A 19,856-nucleotide genomic window follows, 5' to 3' on the forward strand; every position below is an offset into this window, starting at 1 on the left:
CTCACTGCCCTCAGCCTCCTGCAGCAAAGCCCTTCAATAAAACATGAAGCAAATCCATTTGGCCTCTGCTGAGTCACCGGGGATATCACTAATTAATTTAAATTGTGGGCTGGGAATTTTTGATATTTATTTTTTTCCTTTTTCTGCTCCTTTTTGTTCTCGCAGCCCCAACCCTGGCTCAAGCTTGACCCTGACCCGCAGGTGCAGCTGTGTGTGCTAACTTCCTCGTGCCAGAAAGCCACAATTTGGGGGAAAGCTCCTCAGGCCACATTGGAGCCTCTTGGGGATCAGACTGTCACCCCCCGGGGGCGTCTGGTGCATCCAGCTGGGGAGACCTGCCCCGGGCAAATGAGTGCCATCGCCTGGGGCAGCCTGGCAAGGATCCCCTTGCCTTCAACCGGGTTTATTTATTTATGGCCTGTGTTTATATACCAGCACCTCCCTCTCTCGCTACAAGGCTTTGGAGGGGCTGCCAAAGCAATTAAGAGACAATTGCGATGATAAATAAGTAAAGGGAATTAAAGCGCTGGCACCAGCGTGTGATGGCAGCCAGGCTGGGGGATGGGGGTTGGGGGGGGGGGGGGGCACTGGCTGGATTCAACCCCAGACAGATGGGTGGATGGATTGACAGACAGATGGACAGACAGACATTGCCAGTGCTCCCAACACCAGGCCACACGTGGTCAGATCCTTCCTGAACTCGCCGGGGGCTTTGCAGCCCTCCCGAGGCAGGGCTGGGTGTCCAGGAGCATCCCCTGCCATCGTCCCCTCGCTGTTCCTGGCCCCGGCTGCTCGGTGGCTGCCAGCAACCCTAACAGCTGCTTTTGAATAGGAAAAAAAAAATACAACAGAGCTTTAGAGCAGCTTCTTGGGGGGACATTCATCTAGGCAGGTGATGCTGAACCAGCTGGGAAGAGGGGCTGAGGGTTGGCATTTCCCTGGGACAGCCTGCCAGCCTGCCATGGGCAGCTTTGCATAGCCCCGGGATGGGGCTGGTACCACTCGGCAAACCTATGGCCACTGCCCTGGAGTCCCGGTGGCCTCGGGTCCTGCTTCCCAAAAACGGTCTCCCCAGCCCGGTGCTGCCTGTGAATCACGGCCGCCCCTGCCCGTGCCCCCGCCAGCCCTGCAGGGAAAGGGCTGTGTTAGACATGTACATCAAGAAAAGAATTAAACCCGGCTCATCTATCGCGCCTGATTTATGGCTCCATCAGCCCTGGGAAGGTGGGAGGAATTTTTTTCCCTTTCTCGTTCCCCCACAGCACAGCTTCCCGGGGCTGCTGTGCCGTGCTGCAGCTCCCTGCCGGGCTGCTGGTTTGCAGCCGTGGGGGCATCCCTCGGTGACCCGAGCTCCCAGCCATCCGTGCCCAGCACCCCAAAACCCCAGCAGGGTGCAGTAACTCCAGCTTCAGTGCTCAGCCTCAGCCTCCGCACAGGCTGATGGCTCCTAAGTAATTATCCCTCAGCGCAGTTTAATGAATTGCCATTTTCCTTTGCATGGCTGCCACTGGTGGGACGAGCCTGTGGCGGGCCTCAGCAGTAAAGGGATGGGAGCGGGGGGGGGTGCACAGGACCACAAGCATCCCCGTGACGGGGGTAAAGCCAAAGGCAGTCCCGGGCTCATCGCCAGAGGATGGAAAAATGGTCCCCAGCCGGTTGAAAATGTCTCTTTAATGACCTGGACATGGCATTTCGAGTCCCTCGAATGAAACCAAAACGTGACGGCAGCACGGTGGCAATGAGTTTGGCAACCCCGATGCCAGCCCTGCCTGTGGGGAGAGCCCGAGCCGGGGCGCGCCAGCCCCCCCCCCCCGCTCCTCTGACCCCCCCAAAGCGCACGGGACCCGCCGAGCCGCTCGGAGCATCCCGCTGCCGGCGGTGCAGGACCCCGGGAGGCTGGTGCCCGGCCGGGAGCCGCTGGCTGGCCCGCAGGGACACCCGGGCAAAGGGCAGGCAGAGGGGTGCGGACACCCCCCGGCCCCCCCCCGTCACACCTCCGACTCCAGGCTGGAGACCCGCCGCCAGGACCCGCCGGCATAAGGACTCGTCACCCCACGGGCCACCGGTGGGTCCCTTCTCTCCGTCCCCACCGCCCGTAGCAAGGAGGGCTCCCCGCGCCTCCCGCAGTCTCTGCAGCCGCCGTCCCAGCGCCCGGCCCCCCGGCCGCAGCCCGCCGGCACCCCGGGGTGCTCACGGGGCGGCGGGGACCCCCGCGAGAGGTGGCCCACGTAGAGGGGCAGGTTGGCGTACGAGTTCACGCAGGCGTACGGCGCGCACGCCGGCACGGTGGCGGTGGCACGGGGGTTTTGCCGGCAAGCCTCCCGGTAGGACGGCAGCCTGGCCACGGGCGAGCGTGGTGCCAGCCGGCCGGTGGCTTGGGGGCAGCGGGGACCGCAGCCGTAGCCGGCCTCGGTTTCGGGGAAGAGGTCGGGTACGTCGGTGCGGGCGGGCAGGCGGGCAGGACCGCAGCGTCGCAGCCCCCCGGGACGTCGCTTCTCGCCCCGCTCCCCGGGTGCCCTGACCGAGCTCGCCCGCCAGCTCAGCTTCTCCCGCTCCATCGCCGCGACCTCCGGCCGGATCGGCTCCCCCTTGGCTCTGCAAGTCCTGGTGGCTTTTGGGAAGGCTCCGCGAGGGCAGGATGGAGGCAGGAAGGGGCTGTGAGCCTCCCGCCTCTTCTCCGCTGCCGAGAGCGGCCGGGGCAGCGTCCCCGAGCCCCCGTGTCCCCCATCCACCTGGAGCTGGGGGGGGGTTTGCAGCCGGTCCCCCCGCCCCGACGGCCGCTTGTGCTCCCTGTAGATGTCCGGCGGCGGGAGGTCCCTGGGGGACGTGGGGGGTGGGAGGGGAGCCCCAATGTGGTTCCCCACCAGCACCTGCTCCCCAAAATCTCCCCCCGGGGAGGGCTTCACCAGGAGGTGGGGGAAACCCGGGAGGGCTTCATCCCCTGCGCAGCCACCCTGCAATTTCAGGGGGTGGAGGAGGCGGGGGACGTGCTCGTTGGCCCCTCTCCACTTCTCCCTGGGCAGCTGGGAGTCCACGGGGATGGACTGGGGCAGCGGCAGCCCCAGGGGAGCACCCTTGGGAGCGTAGGCTCTCCCCAGTCTCTCGGCGGGGGCCGGGATGGAGGAGGGGGCCCGGTGGGCACCGGTGCTGTTCTGCACCACGAGCTGGGGTGTCCTCAGGGAGAAGTTGGTCTGGAGGCGATCGCTGCGGCTGCTCCAGTCCTCGATGGTGCGGGTGGCCTGCTCCAGCGAGCCGCCCACGCTGGCCGTCGACACCATCTCCTTGGCCGCCTGCAGCATCTTCAGGACGTTGGCCTGGGCTGAGCTGGCGGTGACGTCGGGCGTGGGTGCCCGCCCGGGGCTCGCCAGCGTCTGCACCCCACTGAAGCAGCTGTAGATGCCCTGCGGAGAAAAGAGGGGGGGCCCCCGCCATCAGGAAAGTCAGTGGGGTCCTGCACCCATGAACCCACCCTGCCGAGCCCAGATGACGCTGCTGAGGCTGAGATGTCTCGACGGCACCGGTGTTCCCTCCCCAGCACTGCCAGGGTGGGTGACACCACCCTCCGTCACCCCTTTCCCCAGGGATGTTAATACAGATGTGGGGTCATTCCCAGGGTTGAGCCCTTTCCCCAAAACCTGGCTTTTCTCCCCAGCCAAGAGCTCCCATCAGCACCAACATCTCCAGCCCCTCCCGTGCGAGTCAAAGGGACGATGCCCACCAAGCCTTGCCCATCCCCGTGACACTGTGGGAGGACATTTGGGCCCCTCGAGAGCCCCCGGCAGCATCGCTCACCCTGCTGATGGCCAGGAGGAAGTCAAGCTTGTGGGACTTGGGGACGGAGTGACGCAGCTTCCAGTAGACGAGGTGCTCCCAGGCGAAGACCAGCAGGCTCAGCCCCATGGCCACCAGCAGCATGTAGAAAACCCCGGCCATGTTGTCGATGTCCAGCTTGCTGCTCATCACCTCGTTCTTCTCATTCTGGCAGATCCCCGACAGCCAAACCGTCTCCAGCTTCTGGGTCTCGCCTGGGGCCAGACACGCACAGTGGTGGAGGGCGGGTGAAAATGCCCCCCCGTGGCATCGTCTCCCCAAGCACAGCCCCTGCTCGTCCCCACCCCACCGTGGGCTGGAGGAGGGGAACGCCACCCCCAAACCCCTGGAGCTGTTATCACCTAGTCCTCGCTGTTGCCCTTGGCCTGAGCATCCCACCAGTCACTTGTCCCTCTCCAGAGCCCTCTTCTCTCTCTGTCCCCCACCCATGTGCCAGCCAGCCATGCTCACTGTCCCCTTCCTAGGCTTCTCCTCCTGACCCTCAGATTTTGTTCATGGCCATCTCCGGGATTTTACAGCCTGCAGGAAGAGGAGGGACCCCAGAAGGAATGACCCTCCCCAACACCCAGCTGGAGAGATGCTGCTGTATTTAACATCCCCTGAAAGGAACTGGTGGAGAAGCCCCTCGGTGACATCCTGCAAGGAGCTGTGGTGGCTGCACAGCATCTGGGAACCAAAATCCTGGTCCCTGGGTTAATTTGCAGGGCAGGGCTAACAAGAATCTTAGCAACAACTGAAAACATTAGTGTTACCAACATTCTTCTCATACTGAATCCAAGCCATAACACTATACCAGCTACTAGAAAGAACATTCATTCTATCCCAGCCGAAACCAGGACACTCGGGCACCCACCGTCTCCCAGGAACTGGAGCAGGGCCAGGTCGATGGCCCGCTTCCAACGCGAGTCCTTCTGCAGGGCGATGCCGTAGCCTGTGGTGGCGAACACCTTCCCACTGCCGATGGTCACCAGCTTGCAGCCCTCGTCCTTGCCCGCCATGTAGTTGAGCACCGCCGCATCGTAGATGAAGGCATCCAGCTTCCTGCTCCGCCGACAGGAGGGAGGGTGAGGGGAGGGGGCTGGCAGCCCTTTTTTGGGGAGCTTTACCTGTTTGGGGGAAGCTCTGCCCCTTTTGGATAACTGTAGCCCATCTGGAGGGGGTTGTGTCCTCTCTGGGGGGTCTCTGCCCCATCTTGGAGAGCTATAACCCCACTTGGAGAAGTACCCAACCTGGGGGGGCTGTATCCCATTTGGGGGAGCCATACCCCATCTGGGGGGGTGGCATCCCTTTTGGGGGGTGCTGTATGAAGCTGTACCCCACATGCAGGGGGTTGTACCCTGTTTGGGGGGGCCATACCTTATGCTGGGAAGCCGTACAGTGCCATAGCCCACCTGGGAGAGCTGTACCCAGCCTGGGGAGCCCATATCTCACTTGTGGGGGGCTGGACCCCAGCTGAGGAAACTCTACCCCATCTGAGAGGCACTGTACCCCATCCCAGGGAGCCCTAGTTCATTTTAGGGTCCTGTATCCCATTTGGAGGAGCTGTATGCCAGCTCTGGGAGCCGTACGCCATTGGGGGAAGCCGTACCCCATTTTGAGGCTGGTGAGGGCATCCTCCACGGAGCGCTGGTTGTACTTCACCATGTGGGTGTGCATGTCGGGGTAGTTGCTGCGGATGTTCCTCTCGGTGCTGCCGTTGGGGACGGTGCCGAAGCGGAAGGGGGGGTACTGCTCCTGTGGCTTCTGAAACTGCAATGGGGAGCCCCAGGGAGTGGCATCACATGGCGTCCATGTCCCTGCCATGTCCCCTGCTGTGTCCCCAGCATGTCCCCCCTCCCCACAGCCAGCCCTCCATCCAGCCACCTATGCCCAGTTGGCCAGCAGTGATGTGCAGCCCCCCCAAGTTCTCCCCACCCCAAAAACCTTATTACTTTTTAGGGATCCCAGCCCAATCACCAGCCCTACCTTCCTGTCACTCAGCCCCGACACAGTGTCAATGTACTGCTCCTGGATCATGAAGGCAGCCAGGTTGGCGGTGTAGCTGGCGAGGAAGATGACGGCGAAGAAGGCCCAGATGAGCACCATGATCTTGCTGGTGGTGCCTTTGGGGTTCTCAATGGGCACCGAGTTATTGAAGACCAGAGCCCACAGCAGCCACACCGACTTGCCGATGGTGAAGGAGGGACCTCCCGGCCCTGCGGGGACAGGGGACAGAGGGGACAGCTCTCAACCTGGCCAGGGATGTGTGTGTGTGTCCCCCAGCTCCCGCCTCCCCCAACTCACTCTTGCCACTGGTGAGGTTCTGGTTGTAGCCAACGGGGCTGAAATACTCGAACACGAAGACGGTGACGGCCACCACGGTGAGACACATCACGAACATCATGACCCACACGGCTGGGCTGTAAGGCTCTGCAAGGCAAGCAGGACTCTGTCAGTCCCCCAGGACACCCCACGGCCCCTTGGGGACCCCCAGGAGCCCCAGTGGAAGGGTCTCATCCTCCCGAATATTGCCTCTCTGTGGAGAGGAGACGGGGCTGGCAGCACTGCATCTGAGCAGATCCAGGGGGAATCAGGAGGGAATGGGGATGCTGTGAGACGGGGGGATGCAGCCATGCTTCCCTGCTTAAACAAAGTCAGGCTTTCATCAACAGGCAGATGCTAATGAGGTGCTGCCCATCTCCAGGGTCATCGGCAGGAGGGTTTCCCACAGGATCGCAGATTGTCCCCTCTGATGGCTCTGGCCATGGGACAGTGCCTGCGTTGGGCACAGGACCAGCCTTCTGACCCCACTCAGCCCCTGGGAGAGCCCCCCGGGAGCTGGGGGTGGGCGACGAGCCCCTGCCTTCCCGGGATGAGCCGGGATGGGGCGGCGGGAGCAGTGGGGATGCAGCTGAGCCCTCACCAGGCGGCCGCCGAGGTCCATTTGTCAGCGCGTCCTTCGCTGTCAGGGAGGAGAGGCCTCCCCTGATGGGGATGCGGCTCATTAGCGTGGGAGGCTCGGGGACCGCGGACCCTGGTCCTGCCGAACCGGGGTGGGATGCTCCGTCTGTCCCCGGGGCCGGTGAAGGTGACCCCGGCTTTGCGGGGGGCAGGGTGGGCCCCGTGGTGGGGGGGGGGACAGGAGGGAGAAGATGTGCCCAGGCTGGCAGTGTCCCACACCCCACGGCATCCCTGGCACCCGCACCCACCCGCACCCACTCACACCCTCCCCGCGTGGGAGCCCGGCTCCAGCCGAGCTGGGCGGCTGACGCTGTGCCCTTGCCGAGAGCCGAGAGCCCTGCCTAAGCGCTCAGGCTGAATTTTGCGATGACCTTGGCCAGTCTCCTCCCCTTCCTAGGCTGCAGCTTTGGTTTTTTTAAAAACTCATTAAATAAAACTTTTAGCACCGGCGGTTTCCTACACCTGGCTTAACCACGGGCTCTGGTGACGGTGGCAGAGAAGGGGTCCCCAGAGCAGAGCTCAGAGCTGGCAAATCCCCACCTTGTCTCCCGCCACGTCCCCATCCTCCCTCCTCCACACCAGTAATGAAGAGGAGGAAACCTCCCAGCCTCCGTCTCCATAATAAAAGGATTATTCAGGCGAGGGGAGGAGGAAGCTCCAAAGCTGGCAGCACAATCTCCTTCCCTTATGACTTAGGGGTTTTTTTCTTAAAAGTTATTAAAACCGGACAATATTTCTAATATGCATTTGTCGGAAGCATGGGATGAATCCACAGACAGACAGACAGACGGTGGGACACACGGCTCACCCAGGAAGGCAGAGGGGGAGACGGTGCCGTTGCTCCTGGCCACCATGACACTGATGCCCGTCTCCACGAAGGGCACGGAGAAGTCCACGATTTCGGAGCGCTCCTCGTTGATGGTGAGGGAGCCGATGGCCATGTCCGCACGCTTGTAGTACACCTGGGGAAGGGGCAGATGGTCTCAGGATGGGCAGATGAACAGACAGAGGGACCCAGACCACCTTCCCCAGGCATTTCCTCATCTCCGGCATTTCCAACCTTAACTTTTGTCTTTTTTTGTTTTAATATTACCATAAATAAATGACCAGTGACACAAACACAACCAGCTGTGGGGTTGTAAATGTTCAGCTGACTCCTTCCCCATTCTCTTCCCCTGCCCAGAGTCCCACCGCAGACACCCTGACCCCGTCTCCGGCAGGGAAGCCCCAGGTCAGGACATGCCCCGAGTGAGCGGTGCTCCCCAGAGAGGGCTGAAGGTGGGGTCCGAGCCATGCCCACCCCTACCTCACCAATCATGCCGTTCCAGACCCCGCGGACGATCTTGCCGTGTTTGCCGTTGGTCACTAGGTAGAGGTCGTAGGAGAACTTCACCGTCTTGGCCAGCTTCTTTAGGATGTCGATGCAGAAGCCCTTGCAGCACAGCTTGGTGTAGGGATCCACGAGGCCATCGCCACTGAAACCGCACCGGGGAAAAATGGGTTGGACCAACCAAAGATGCTCTGAGCACCCTGATGCTCCCTGGACATCACATGCCCGGTGAGAGATGGCCAAAATTGCCGAGCTCCATCCTCGCCGCTCACCTCTGGGAGGAGTTGGTCTGTTTGCGGCAGGGCACGGTGTTGCGCACGCAGACCCCGGTGCTGGGGTCCGTGTTCTCCACGATGACGAAGGGTCTCTCCTCCAGTGTGGCCACTGTCAGGTGGCGGTTATCAGCCACAGGCTGCAGGAAGGAGCCGTAGCGGGGCCATACCGGGTACTTCATGTGGATGATGCCTTTGTCCCACTTGCCCACCTGCCCCCGAGGGAGACCACATCGTCACCCGGGCAAGGGGCTCTGTGGGTCACACAGGGTCCCATGTCCATCCTCCCCACGCCTTTGGGGCTCGTTTCTTCTCAACCATCGTCAGGCTGGAGCTCAGCCATGGTGAGTCCCATCTCAGCATCCCTTTCCCCACACACCCACTGACCACAGGGCAAGGTGTTTCTTCCTGGGCCCCAAGCACCAGGCTTGGGCGAGCACAAACCTGGCCAAACTTCACCCAAAATACTTTTAAACTAGAAAAAACGCCCCTCTGCACAGCTTGTTTCAGGTCTAGGTGTTTGGCTGCTCTTCTCCAGAGGTGGGCAGCTGCATTTTTGCCTCTTTTGGGACTTCTCAGCGAAATTGCAGGGGAAAAAACCCCAGCTCTTGGCAGAGCTTTGGTGCCGGGAATTGCTGTGAAGCCCCACCATGGGCCTTTTGGTATCAGCCATGGATTTTGCATGGGACAACCTGCCCCAGGGTAGGACCCCAGCCTGTGCATGGTCCCAGGCTCACCCTGCCCGGCCACCCCACCGGTGTACCCATCCCGGGGGATCCGAGGGTCCTACCATCTCCCAGAGCCGGTGCTGGTTGAGAGAGATCACCACCATGGTGGGTCTGATCAGGTAGCCGCCTTCATTGAAGGAGAAGTCCCTGTGCTCCCACGTCACGTTGAGGAGGTGTCTGGTGGGACACAGTGCCTGTAAGCCCCTGGCTGTGCAGCCCAGCCCCGTACAGCCTTCCTCCTCCTCCTCCTCCTCCTCCTCTGGCCCCAGCTGGGCTACCACAGGTCCCACGGAGAGATGTGGGGCTGAGAGCTGGGGACCAGGTTTAGCCCCTATGCGAGGGGCAGCGGGGAGCTGGAGAAGGCCCTGCCAGCAAGGAGGCACTGAGGATGGAGCACCGCAGGGTTCAGGATGCACAGACTGCCACAGCAGCCCTGAGGTGCCATGTCTGCACTGCAAAGCAGAGCTTTGAACCCCTCCTGAGACCCTGGGTTGCAGAGAAGCACAGCAAAAAGCAAGGGCTGCTCTGGGGAGATGCTCCAGTAGAAAACCAGCCAAGAGGCATCGACCGCCAGCTGCAGCCCACCGGGAGCATCATTCCCCCTGCCTGCCAGCTCCATCCTCCTCCTCCCCTGCCCCTTCCCTCTCCATTTCCCCATTCCCCCCCATTTCACACCCATCCCAGTGGTCCCCGAGCCTCACCGGTAGAAGCTGGTGTTGGCGGTGATGGCCCCGGGGGGGGCCCAGCAGTCCCGTCCTACCTCTGGGAGGTAGCCGTGGGCCCGGAAGAAGCTGGCCGCCCCCATGGCAATGATGGCCACCCCATCCCGCACCTTCTGCCGCAGGCTCAGCTTCCAGCTCTCCGTCACCACACTGATGAGGCCGACGGGGAAGGAGGCGGGTGGCACCTCCATGTTGCCCACCGTCAGGCTGGGCACGATCCAGATGTAGCCCGGCCCCACGAGGCCAGCTTGCTCTGCCATGGCAAAGAGGTACTCGGCCTCCTCTCGTGAGCAGTAGACGATGAGGACCTGGGCATCGATCTGTCGCAGGAGCCGCTGCGTCCTGGAGCTGCTCCGCTCCTGGCTCATCTCGAAGGTGATCACCTCCTGCAGCTCCCAGCCAAAGTAGCTGGCATCCGTGAAGGAGCGGATGACGTCCAGGAAGATGTTGTAGCCTGGATAGAGGCTGGTGATGACAGCGAAGGAGCCCCAGTCGTATTCCTCCAACACCTTGAAGATCACCTGGATTTGCTGCTCGATGGAGACACCCAACTGTAGGAAAGCTGATCCGGGCTCCTGCGGGAGGAAAAGGGATCAGGGTCTGCTCCGGTACCATGGTCCAGGTCTCTTGCACCCATGCAAGCCACCTTGAATTTGCATCATGAAGGGTTCAAGAGAGCCATGAACTTGCATGGTCCATGGGCTGGAGACACCCAAAATTGGACTGATCTACTAGTGGTCTCCAAGGAACCTCATCCCACACGAAGGGTCAAGCCCTGCAGCCTCTACTCCATTTCTCAGCTTGTTGACCAAAAATTCATCCACCCTCCAAAGGACACCAACAATTTCTCCTTAAACTGGGAGAGGGAGGGGGGCAAGGGCTCTGCCAGGAGCGTAAATCCCATCCCGGCTCCAACTCTACCTGCTGCCAGAGTCCACAAGGCTCCTTCTTTCCCAGCCCACCTCCCCGGCCATCTGGCCTCTCATTAGCAAACCTTAATTGATCTGATTCTGTCTTAAATGATTCAGCGAATGGCATTTGCAGAAGGTCGCGGACAGGCGGCAGGGTTTTGCCACCCAGAGCCCCCCTCCACCTCCAGAGAAGTAGTTTTGCCAGCGAGGGTGGAGGTCCGGCTGGAGGGGGAGCCCCAGGGAGTTCCAGCCGGGGAGCGGGAGCTGCTGGGGACCTTGGACCCATGGGAGGAGGAGGAGGAGGTCGAGCCTTCAGGCAGGTCCCTCCACTGCCCCCAAAATACCCAACCCCTGGAGAAAGCTGCAGAAAAACACTGAGACTACAGCAAAGCCATGGCTATTTTTTAGTCACTTGGGGCTCCACCTGAGCCCTCTGCACCAACCTGAGTCCACTGCACCCACTTGAGCCCGCTGCACCCACTGCCACCCACCCACAGTGACCAGTAGCTCGGGGTGGTCCGGGAGCACCAGTCAGTGGAGGCAGGGCTGCCAAGGTACCATCCAGGGGGTTTAGGTTCCAAAACCTCTGGGAAAGCAGAACATAAAACCAGTGCCCCAAGGAGCAGCAGGGTCTCCAGCCCGGGGGCTGCTGCAGTGGGAAGGAGCCAGTGCCGGGACCCCTCTGGTGCCCAGGCTGGGCAGGGTGAGACGAGCAGCCAGGAGGAGATAACCCAAATCTCCTCCCCAGGAGGGACGAGAGCATCGCTGCAGCCCATCGCCGCCCGCCCAGCACCCTCCAGCCCAGCTCCAGCTCGCCCTGCCGCCAGCGTTTCTCGGCAGGCAGGTGACAGTGACAGTGACAGTATCTGACGCCAGCGAGGAGCAGAGAAGCCAAAAATCCTGTTTCGGCCCGTGGTGCACCTCAGATTGCTGCCACAGCCGAGAGAGGCTTCTCCAAGCTGCCCGCCCGGGCATTTCAGGGCTGGATCCGGCCCCAGCAGGGCAGGGAAGGAGGAGGATGGTGACATGCTGACCCTGCCACTGCCCTGGCAGCCCCGGCGCCACGACCCCAGCCCCATGGTGGGCACAGCCTGGAGGGGATGGCAAACAGGACACCAGGGGAGGTCCCTCCACAGGGCACTGAAGTCCTCTCCCATGTCCCATCAACAGGACCCCTCCTTAAAGTCCCCTCCATGTCCCACCGTCCCGGTTGGCCGTGCTGCCGCAGCCGCTGCCTATTCCTGCCCGCAAGCCCCTGTGCTGCAGCCCAGCAGCTCCTCTGCCCTCCAGCATTTCACATCCCGTATTTACCTCTCTCTAATAATCTCTCATTTCTCCCACCGCCCCCAGAAATAACCCCCAGCGAATGCCTCACCTTCGGGGTCAGGACCACGGCAGACCCCCCGCTGATGCTGATGACAGGGACCTGAGTCTGGGAGGAGATGAAGTCAAGGATCTGGGCTACGGCCTCCGTGCCGACGTTGTCCTCGAAGACGATGCCGTGGATCTTGTGGCTGGCGAGGATGTCGCAGATCTGGGTGAGGAGGGTGCTGGGGTTGGTGTTGTTGACGATGACGGTGATGGGGTGGATCTCCAGGGGCATGTCCAGGAAGCTCTGGGGACTCAGGCGGGAGCGAATGTGCAGGGGGTAGGATGTGCCCCCAAACACCACGGCCACGTTGACCACTGGCTCCTCGGGACCCGGCAGCAGGAGGTCCGTGAAGGCAGCCGAGCAGCCCAGCACCATCGACAGTAGCAGAGCGTGCGCCGGCGCTCTGCCCATGTCCACCACCGCGTCCCTGCCAGGATGGGACACAGCCCCTCGCATCCAGCTGCCTGCCAGGACCCCCAGCCCCACTTGCCCCAGCCCTCCCCACTGTCCAGGGGCAGCACCAGGGTGGGTTGACCCCACAGAGAGAGGGGCACCCTCGTCCTTTGGAGGCTGGATGTGGTGGAGGGACAACCACAGGGTTGTACCCACCACCCACCATATAACCCAGTGTCATGTCCCTTGTCCCAAGTCCCACCAATCACTAATTCTTCCCAGCCGGTCCCCCTTCCCACCAGCACTCCATCTTCATCCCACCACCGCCGTCCCCCTCCCAGTCCCATTGCCTTCCCACCCCATCCCGTCTCCAAAAGCCATCAGTGCTACGGTGCTTTGGCCAGGGATGGGGACAGCAGTAAGAGGTGACAGGAGGAGCTGGCAGCTCCCTGGCGCCTCTCTCCACAGCTAACAGCCACCTTCAATATTTAAAGGCTTTGCCCTTGAGGGAGGGTTCAGCTCTGCAACCCCCACATTGGGATTTTGCAAACACACAGTCATCGGAGCAGCTGGTCTCCTGCCTGTCCCCCTGCCCATCGCCCTGCCCCAGTCCCCTCGCTGCTGCTTCCCAAATCCCAACCAAAGCACTCACATGGCCCCTTATCTCCAAGTGTCCCCCCTAGACACCATCCTTCAGCTTTCCCCCCCCTTCTTGCCTTTACCCCCCAGTGCGTATCCCCCCCTTGGCATTGCCCGCCTGGCTGGGACACCCAACACAGTGCATCTCTGCCAGCTGCACCCCAAAGCCAGGTTTTGGGGAGGTATTTGGGCACATTCCCCCTGCCAGGTCCCTGATTCCCCACTGACTGTGGGTGCCCAGCCTGCAGGCGTGGCGGGGTGACAGTCTCCGGGGGGGGGACATGTCCCTACCCATGGCGATGGACCCCTGTGCTGGAGCTCACCCCTTCCTCGGAGCCCACCTGCAAAAACCACCCTGTGGCGAGACCTATGGCCAGGGGCGTCCGAGCCTCTCCAAGCCCCATTGCCCCCCGGGCCATCGCCCCAGTGCCACACTGGGCAGCGGGGAGGGGGACAAGCAGCCCTCCGCAGTGGCACCAGCCACACGCCGGTGTCGCTCCGTGCAGCAAGATGCCAGCTGGTGCTCGGAAACGTCACTTGCAATTAAAAGCTGCTGTTGCTTAATGCATCCTCGGCACAGCCGTAGGAGCCCCTTGACAAGTCCTGGATGGTTTTGGGGTCTGGGCTGCCCTGGGGACCCACACCCCAACGCTCCTCTGTGCCGCAGTGAGGGACAACCCCTCGGCACACTGCGAAAGCGCTGCTGGCATGTTGGACTGAAAACGCAGGAAATAAATGCAATGACTGCCCGGCTGGGCACCCTGCAAGAGCTGCTCGGTGCGGATTTGAGCACCAGGGCTGTCCCCTCTGCAGAAACAGGGGACACGAGCCCGACAACCCCCTCCTGCACCCCATGGGTACCAGGAGAGCTCGGGTACCTGGCCGGGTACCAATGCTCACAAGGCAGCATCTCAGCCAGATGGGTTTCAGCAGGGAATCATCCACCCCCAGCACCCACCATCACCCAGGAGGGTTCACCTTGCTCGGCTGCATCCCCACCACCACCCCACATTGCAGCCGGTTCAGCCACAGGAGCCACGACGCCACACCGATGGCCACAGCCAGGGCCCCTTGGCCGGAGAGGGCGGCGGGTGAGTCATGCCATGCTGGCAGCGTCCCACGCTCCGGCACGGCCAGCCCAGCGGCGGGGTGGCCCGCGCCGCCTGCTCCTCACTGCGAATTCCCGAGTATTTTTAGTCCCGTGATAAATAATTCACCAGGAATCCGGCATCAGCTACCCGAGCAGAGAGGAAGGGGAGCAACGCGCCACCCAAAACAAACAGAGCCGCTCTCCCAGCAGCTCTGCCCGGCTGAGCCCTCCTCAAGGACGTTTAAATATACTCTGGGCCCTCGTGGTGAATGATGGGGTTTGCTCGTGCCAGCCCTGGCATCTTACCCATCCCAGACCCTTATCCTCCTCATCCTCAACCCAGCTCTTCCCCATGCTTGGGACCCTCTTCTAGCACCAAGTAATCCAAGCACAAGCCACCAAAACCCTCCCGTGATGCGAAGCCGTGCCGCCAAAGGGGTTGCTCCGCTCCCGGCTGCAACTGGGGGCAGGTTTAAGCAAACTGGTTTCCCACTGGACCAAGGCACAGGTGGAAAGCATCCCCGTCCCTTGCAGCCGGAGCACGACGGCAACGGCAGAGAAGAGGTGGGCATGGGCACATCATGTCGTTCAGCCATTGCTGAGACAACCAGGGGAATGAATTTCCATCTTTCCCAGGAAACTGGTGCCACCGGCTGGAGCCGAGCCACTCACCGCAGCCCTTGGCGGCTGCGGAGGAGGATGGAGGGGTTTAGGGCCAGCGAGCCCACGGCTGGCAGGGGCTCCATGCGTGGGTCGGAGCCAGGGCTGCTCCAAAATGGCCGGATTTGGGATGCAAAGAGCAGCCAGCTCCTCCAGCCCAGCTGACTCCATGCGCTTCTAGCCCATTTTTTTCCAGGAGCGAGCTAGAGGGGTGCAGGAAAATGTGGGGTTTTGGGGGGATGAGGGTGGGAAAGGCAAATGCAAGAAAGTGGTGGAAGCAGAAGAGGAACCAAGCCCATCCCTGTGCTACTGCCAGAGCCGGGGCTGCTCTTGGGCTCAGCACAACACAGCAAAGCCCCCCTGGACTTTAAAAAAAAATCCACATTTTTCAACCTTTTGTAGCAAGCACTGTGGAATTGCTCCTTCAGGAAAAGGCCTTCCCAAAAAGGAGGTTTTCCAGCCGGGCAAAGGGCTGGTGGCCGGGCTGGAGTAGGAGGAAGGTGGCCTCAGCCGGGAGCCCCAGTAGGGCAATGCCACCTCCCAGTAGCCTCCCCGGGGACCCGAGGACACCCACAGAGCTGCTCAGTGGCTTTGGCACTTGGTTTTTGTTGCTTTGGGGTGGTTTTGAGCAGGTTAACCCCTTTCCTAGGCATAGCTTCACCTGATACACCAAGCACTCGCAGAAACCTCCTGCTAAAGGCACTGATCAAGCCCTTCCATCCCACCACCCCCAAAATGGCATTTTAATGCAACAGGGAAAGTTTGCTCCTGATTTTAAACCTCCTTTTTGCCCTCCTTTGCTCCCTCCCTCCCCTGCTCCAAGAGGGAGAGAGCTCATGCAGATATTTTGACCTCAGGAAAGGGAGAAAAAAAAATCCCCAAATGCAAAATATCGCTCAAGAAAGAGAAACCTTATCCCTCAAAAAAAGCCCCCGAGCCCCAAACCACAGGGAAGGCGCAGCCTGCACCAGGGGAGAGCGAACTGGGGCCGATGGATGGAAAGGACAGAACGAACCCGAACCTGGCGGGAGCCTTGCTGGGAGGATGGGGGGCACTGGGGAGGATACCGGCTTGTGCCAGGGCTTGTCATTGCCCGGATGGGGGACACCCCTGTGGAGCAAGAAGCCCCCTAAAAGGAGGGAAAGCAGCAAAACCTCCCCAAAGCCAACTCATCACCATCCCTGTTCCCATGCAGGGGGGATGACTCGGGAGGGAGAAGCACTGGCAACCCTCGGCAAGCACCGTCTCCTTTCAACCTTCATCTGCCACCACCCAGCATCACCCTCCTCTTCCTCGCCCGCGCCTCCGACAGCAACAGTTGCGGGCCGGGGGCTGCGGGCCGGGGTGATGGCCCCGCACACGCACGCACCGAAACGCAGCTTAAAAAGGTCGAATATGGATTAACCAAAAATAAACGCCAAGTGTCCTGCCTGCCGCTGGGTTACGCAAGGTGGTGTTGGGGGGGGGGGGACGACACACAGACACGGGGCTGATAGCACCCAGCGAGGTCTCCTCTCCTTTTCCTACCTCCCCCCCCCCCCCAAAAAAAAAAAGCCCCCAGCACAGCGCCCAGAATTAAGGCTCATTCCCATCCCCTGCCCGGGACGGGGAGCGGGAGCTCTCGGGGATGGGGATGCTGGGGCAGAGGGAAATGGCCGGGGCAACCCCCCCCCCCTAAAAGTTACTGTCGGCGGTGCCGGGGCGGCGGCAGAGCCCGTGGAAGGGTCCGGTTGCCCCCCCCCACCCCTGCCGGTACTTACGGGACCGCCGCTGCTCGGTGCCTACATGCCCCGCGGCTCCGGCGGGGCTGCGCGTCCCACCGGGGGCTGGTTTTTTCCCAGCCCTTTCCTTCTCCGCCTCAACCCCCGGGGGCAGGATGGAGGTTGGCGGGGGTTGGAGGTAGGGAGAGGGGGGGGGGGGGGTTTGTCCAGCGACCGCCGTCGGTCCCGGCTCGTCCTTGGAGGCGGCGGCGGCGGCTCTGCAGCGGCGGCTGGAGGCAGGGACCGGGAGCGGAGGAAGGAGGGAGCGGGAGCGGAGCGGGTGTGCACGGGGAGGGGGGGGGACCCGGTGGCAGCAGGTGTCTCGGTAGCCGCCGGGCCCCGGCAGCCATCCCCCCCCCCCCTCTCCTTCTCCGCCGCTTCCCTTCCCTCCTTCCTTTTCCCCGGGACCGGGACCGGAGGGGGCTGCCCGGGCGGGACGGTCGGGAGGAGCCCCGGCGGTGGTGGGGAGGGCTGCGGGGATGGATGTACCGGGGGGGGGGGGGGGGGAGGAAGGAACGGGGGCGGTGGAAGGACAGGACGTGTGTCCTCCCGCCTCGCCGCAACTTCGGGGCTGGCCGCCAGCCCCGGGGAGAAGGGGGGGGGGTCGGGGGGGTGAAGGCGGGCAGCTCTCTTCTGCCAAAACCTGCCCCCCCCCTCCCCTCGCACCCTGGGCCGGCCCCAGCGCTGGGGAGGGCAGGGGGCAAGACCCTCATCTCCTTCATCCCCCTCCTCCTTTCCCAGGAGGGAAAACCCACCGCAAAATGGTACCCACACACCCACACACCCCCCTTCCCGGGCACTGCCTGCCCCCCCAGCCCCAGGAAGAGCTGGAGGGGTGCAAATGGCTGCGGTTGGACTCATTCCGCCCCCCCCCCCCAAAAAAAAAAAAAAAAAAAAAATTCTAGCCCTTTGCTAACTGAACTGGTGGGGACTGGCCAGCTGCCCACCCCTGGTGCCCCCCAGCCGGCTCAGGGCAGCCCCAGGGTCCCCATCGGTCACAGGGAGGGGGGGGGGTGACACAGAGCAAAGCCCCCGCAGGCAGCAGCATCCTCCAGCTGTCGCCAGGGCCAGTATTAAAGCATCAGCTGATCCCGCAGCACTGGTTTAGAGCAAGCCAGACTGGGGGGAGAGAGGGGGGCAGATCCAGCAAAGGAAGGGGGAAGACGGGCAGGGGCCCTGCTGGGGTCTCCTTGCCCCCAGCTGGGTGCCCAGTCTGCCCCCAAACCAGCCTGTGCTCTGCAGCAGCCGGGCTGCGGGCAGAGGGACCGTGGCTCCCAGCAGGGCCTAGAGCCCAATTCAGGCTCTGCCATGAAGGGCAGCGGCTCCGGAACATCCCCGTGCCCCGGCTCAGAGCCATCAAAACGCTGGGCATCACCCCCACTAGAGCATCTGCCCATCGCCGCCGGTGCGGGGTACCAGCAGCGTCTGTGCCCAGGCGCTGCCCTCCTGCCTTCCTCAGGAGCAGATGCCTGACTCGGGGACACGGCCACCCAAAAGCAAGTCATTTAGGGCTGTCGGGTGGCTGCCACCCAACCTGGCACTGCAGCCACCTGCAACAGCATCCCTGTGGCTGCCGGGGCCTGGAAAGGCTGTTTCCAGAGAGGTTTCAGCCTGCCTAAAAACCTGCTGCTTGTGGTTAGCCATGATGCAGGACCTCCCCACGCTGTCCCCCCGTCCCCAAGGCAGCCTGGCCACCCGCTGCCTGGGTGCTGCGGATGCCCTCAGGGCACCTCGGGGTTGCAAGAGATGCCAAAAAATGGAGAAAAGGGGAAAAAAAATGCATTTGGGGCTTCATTTTAATCCCTGTAAAAGCAGCACTCGCTGTCTCTGCAGGAGAGCTCAGCCAAATCTCCAAGGCTGGTGCGGTGTGGGGGCTCAGGGCGATGGGGGACGTGGGACCTTGCACCCCTCTGTCCGTTACCTGCTGGCCGCATCCTGCTCCCCCAGCCTCAGGCAGCCCCAGCTGCCCACCACTGCCTGATTCTGGCAGCGCTGCCTCTCTCTTGCCCAAGGAGAGACTTAAGGGTTAGCAACAGGTCCTCGCTGCCTCAAACCCTTTCCCCAGGGCAACAAAAGGGTGGCTTTTGGGTTTAACATTGACAGCAGCAGCGGCTGCATTTAACCCTTTCTGTTGCCTTCATGGTTGGCTGCGACCGGGCTTGGGGGACCAGCTTTCCGGGAACCTGGTGCCTTGGGGCTGGCACAGAAACCCTGAGACATTCTTGTACCGTTAGTTCACCCCCGACAGCTCAGGGGCCTCATTTACCCCTCCCCAGGCTGGATCCCTTGGAGGATTTCTATTTCAACCCCAGTAAAGTTTCATGGGGAAAATGTTTCCCGGCAGAGCTGCCGGCATCCAGGTGGGACAAGGGGAGGCAACAGCAACACCCCCCCCCAGGGCAATACGCGGCTCCCCCATCGCACCCGTGACCCTCCAGCATCTCCATCCCATGGGACATTTAACGCCCATCGCAGCCCAAACCCCGCACGTGGGACAGACAGACAAACCCAGGTCTGGCGCTCAGCTGGGCACAGCTGGAGGGTGTCCGCAGTGGGGACAAGCAGCAGAGGGCAAGGATCGTTGGTGACACACATGCCACCCCCAGCCACGTCTCCTCTCCCTTGGGAGTCAAACCCAGCTAAAGCCCTGGCCAGCAGCTCACAGTTCAGGTTGCAGAGTGAGCGGCTGCGCTGAGAGCTCTCCTCCAGGTTTTCAGTTTTCCTGGCAAAATCCTTCAGTGTCTTAAAAAACAAAACCCACAACATTTTTCTGGGGGAAAATGCAGCGATTCCCCAAATCCAGCCTGCTACTGGGTCTGGGCCACCATGCCAGGAGGCAGCTTATGGGAGCTGTTCTGCAATCGTCAAAATACCTTATTTGTGCATTTAAACAACAAAAGTCCTTTTTACATTCAAAAAAAGTGCCCTGATGGCTACAAAGGTCCGGGTTGAAACAGAAGTACCAATGGCACCCTGAGATGAAGCCCACAACCCCAAGGGCACAGCTGGACTTTTCCTCCTGGTTGGAAACCTCTGACTTCGCCAGCCCCTCGGTGCCACCCTCTCCGGGGATGCTGTGCCCTCTTTGTCCAGCTTTCTGGGCTGTGTGAGGATAACTCAGGCATGAAGCTGCCTTCCCTCCTCCTTCATCCTCCTCCTTCACACCACTGGGGTAGTACCCCAGCACGGGACCCTCGTGTCCCTCATC

The 19,856-nt window shown here is 61.9% G+C and overlaps 1 protein-coding gene across 1 annotated transcript; it reads right to left on the minus strand.

Moving 5' to 3' along the window:
* Nucleotides 1–1,988: 1,988 nt before the first annotated feature.
* Nucleotides 1,989–17,724, minus strand: GRIN2C (glutamate ionotropic receptor NMDA type subunit 2C). The gene is given in 18 exon segments (XM_075043864.1): nt 1,989–3,401; nt 3,793–4,025; nt 4,685–4,872; nt 5,420–5,580; nt 5,797–6,026; nt 6,115–6,240; nt 7,580–7,733; nt 8,078–8,246; nt 8,374–8,585; nt 9,164–9,278; nt 9,803–10,398; nt 12,110–12,533; nt 16,649–16,890; nt 16,892–17,010; nt 17,051–17,069; nt 17,071–17,130; nt 17,133–17,240; nt 17,243–17,724. Coding segments are annotated over 18 exon segments (4,836 nt in total). The 5' UTR covers nt 17,510–17,724.
* Nucleotides 17,725–19,856: the final 2,132 nt, after the last annotated feature.

Source organism: Buteo buteo, chromosome 13 (genome assembly GCF_964188355.1).
Source record: "Buteo buteo chromosome 13, bButBut1.hap1.1, whole genome shotgun sequence".
Taxonomy (NCBI): Eukaryota; Metazoa; Chordata; class Aves; order Accipitriformes; family Accipitridae; genus Buteo; species Buteo buteo.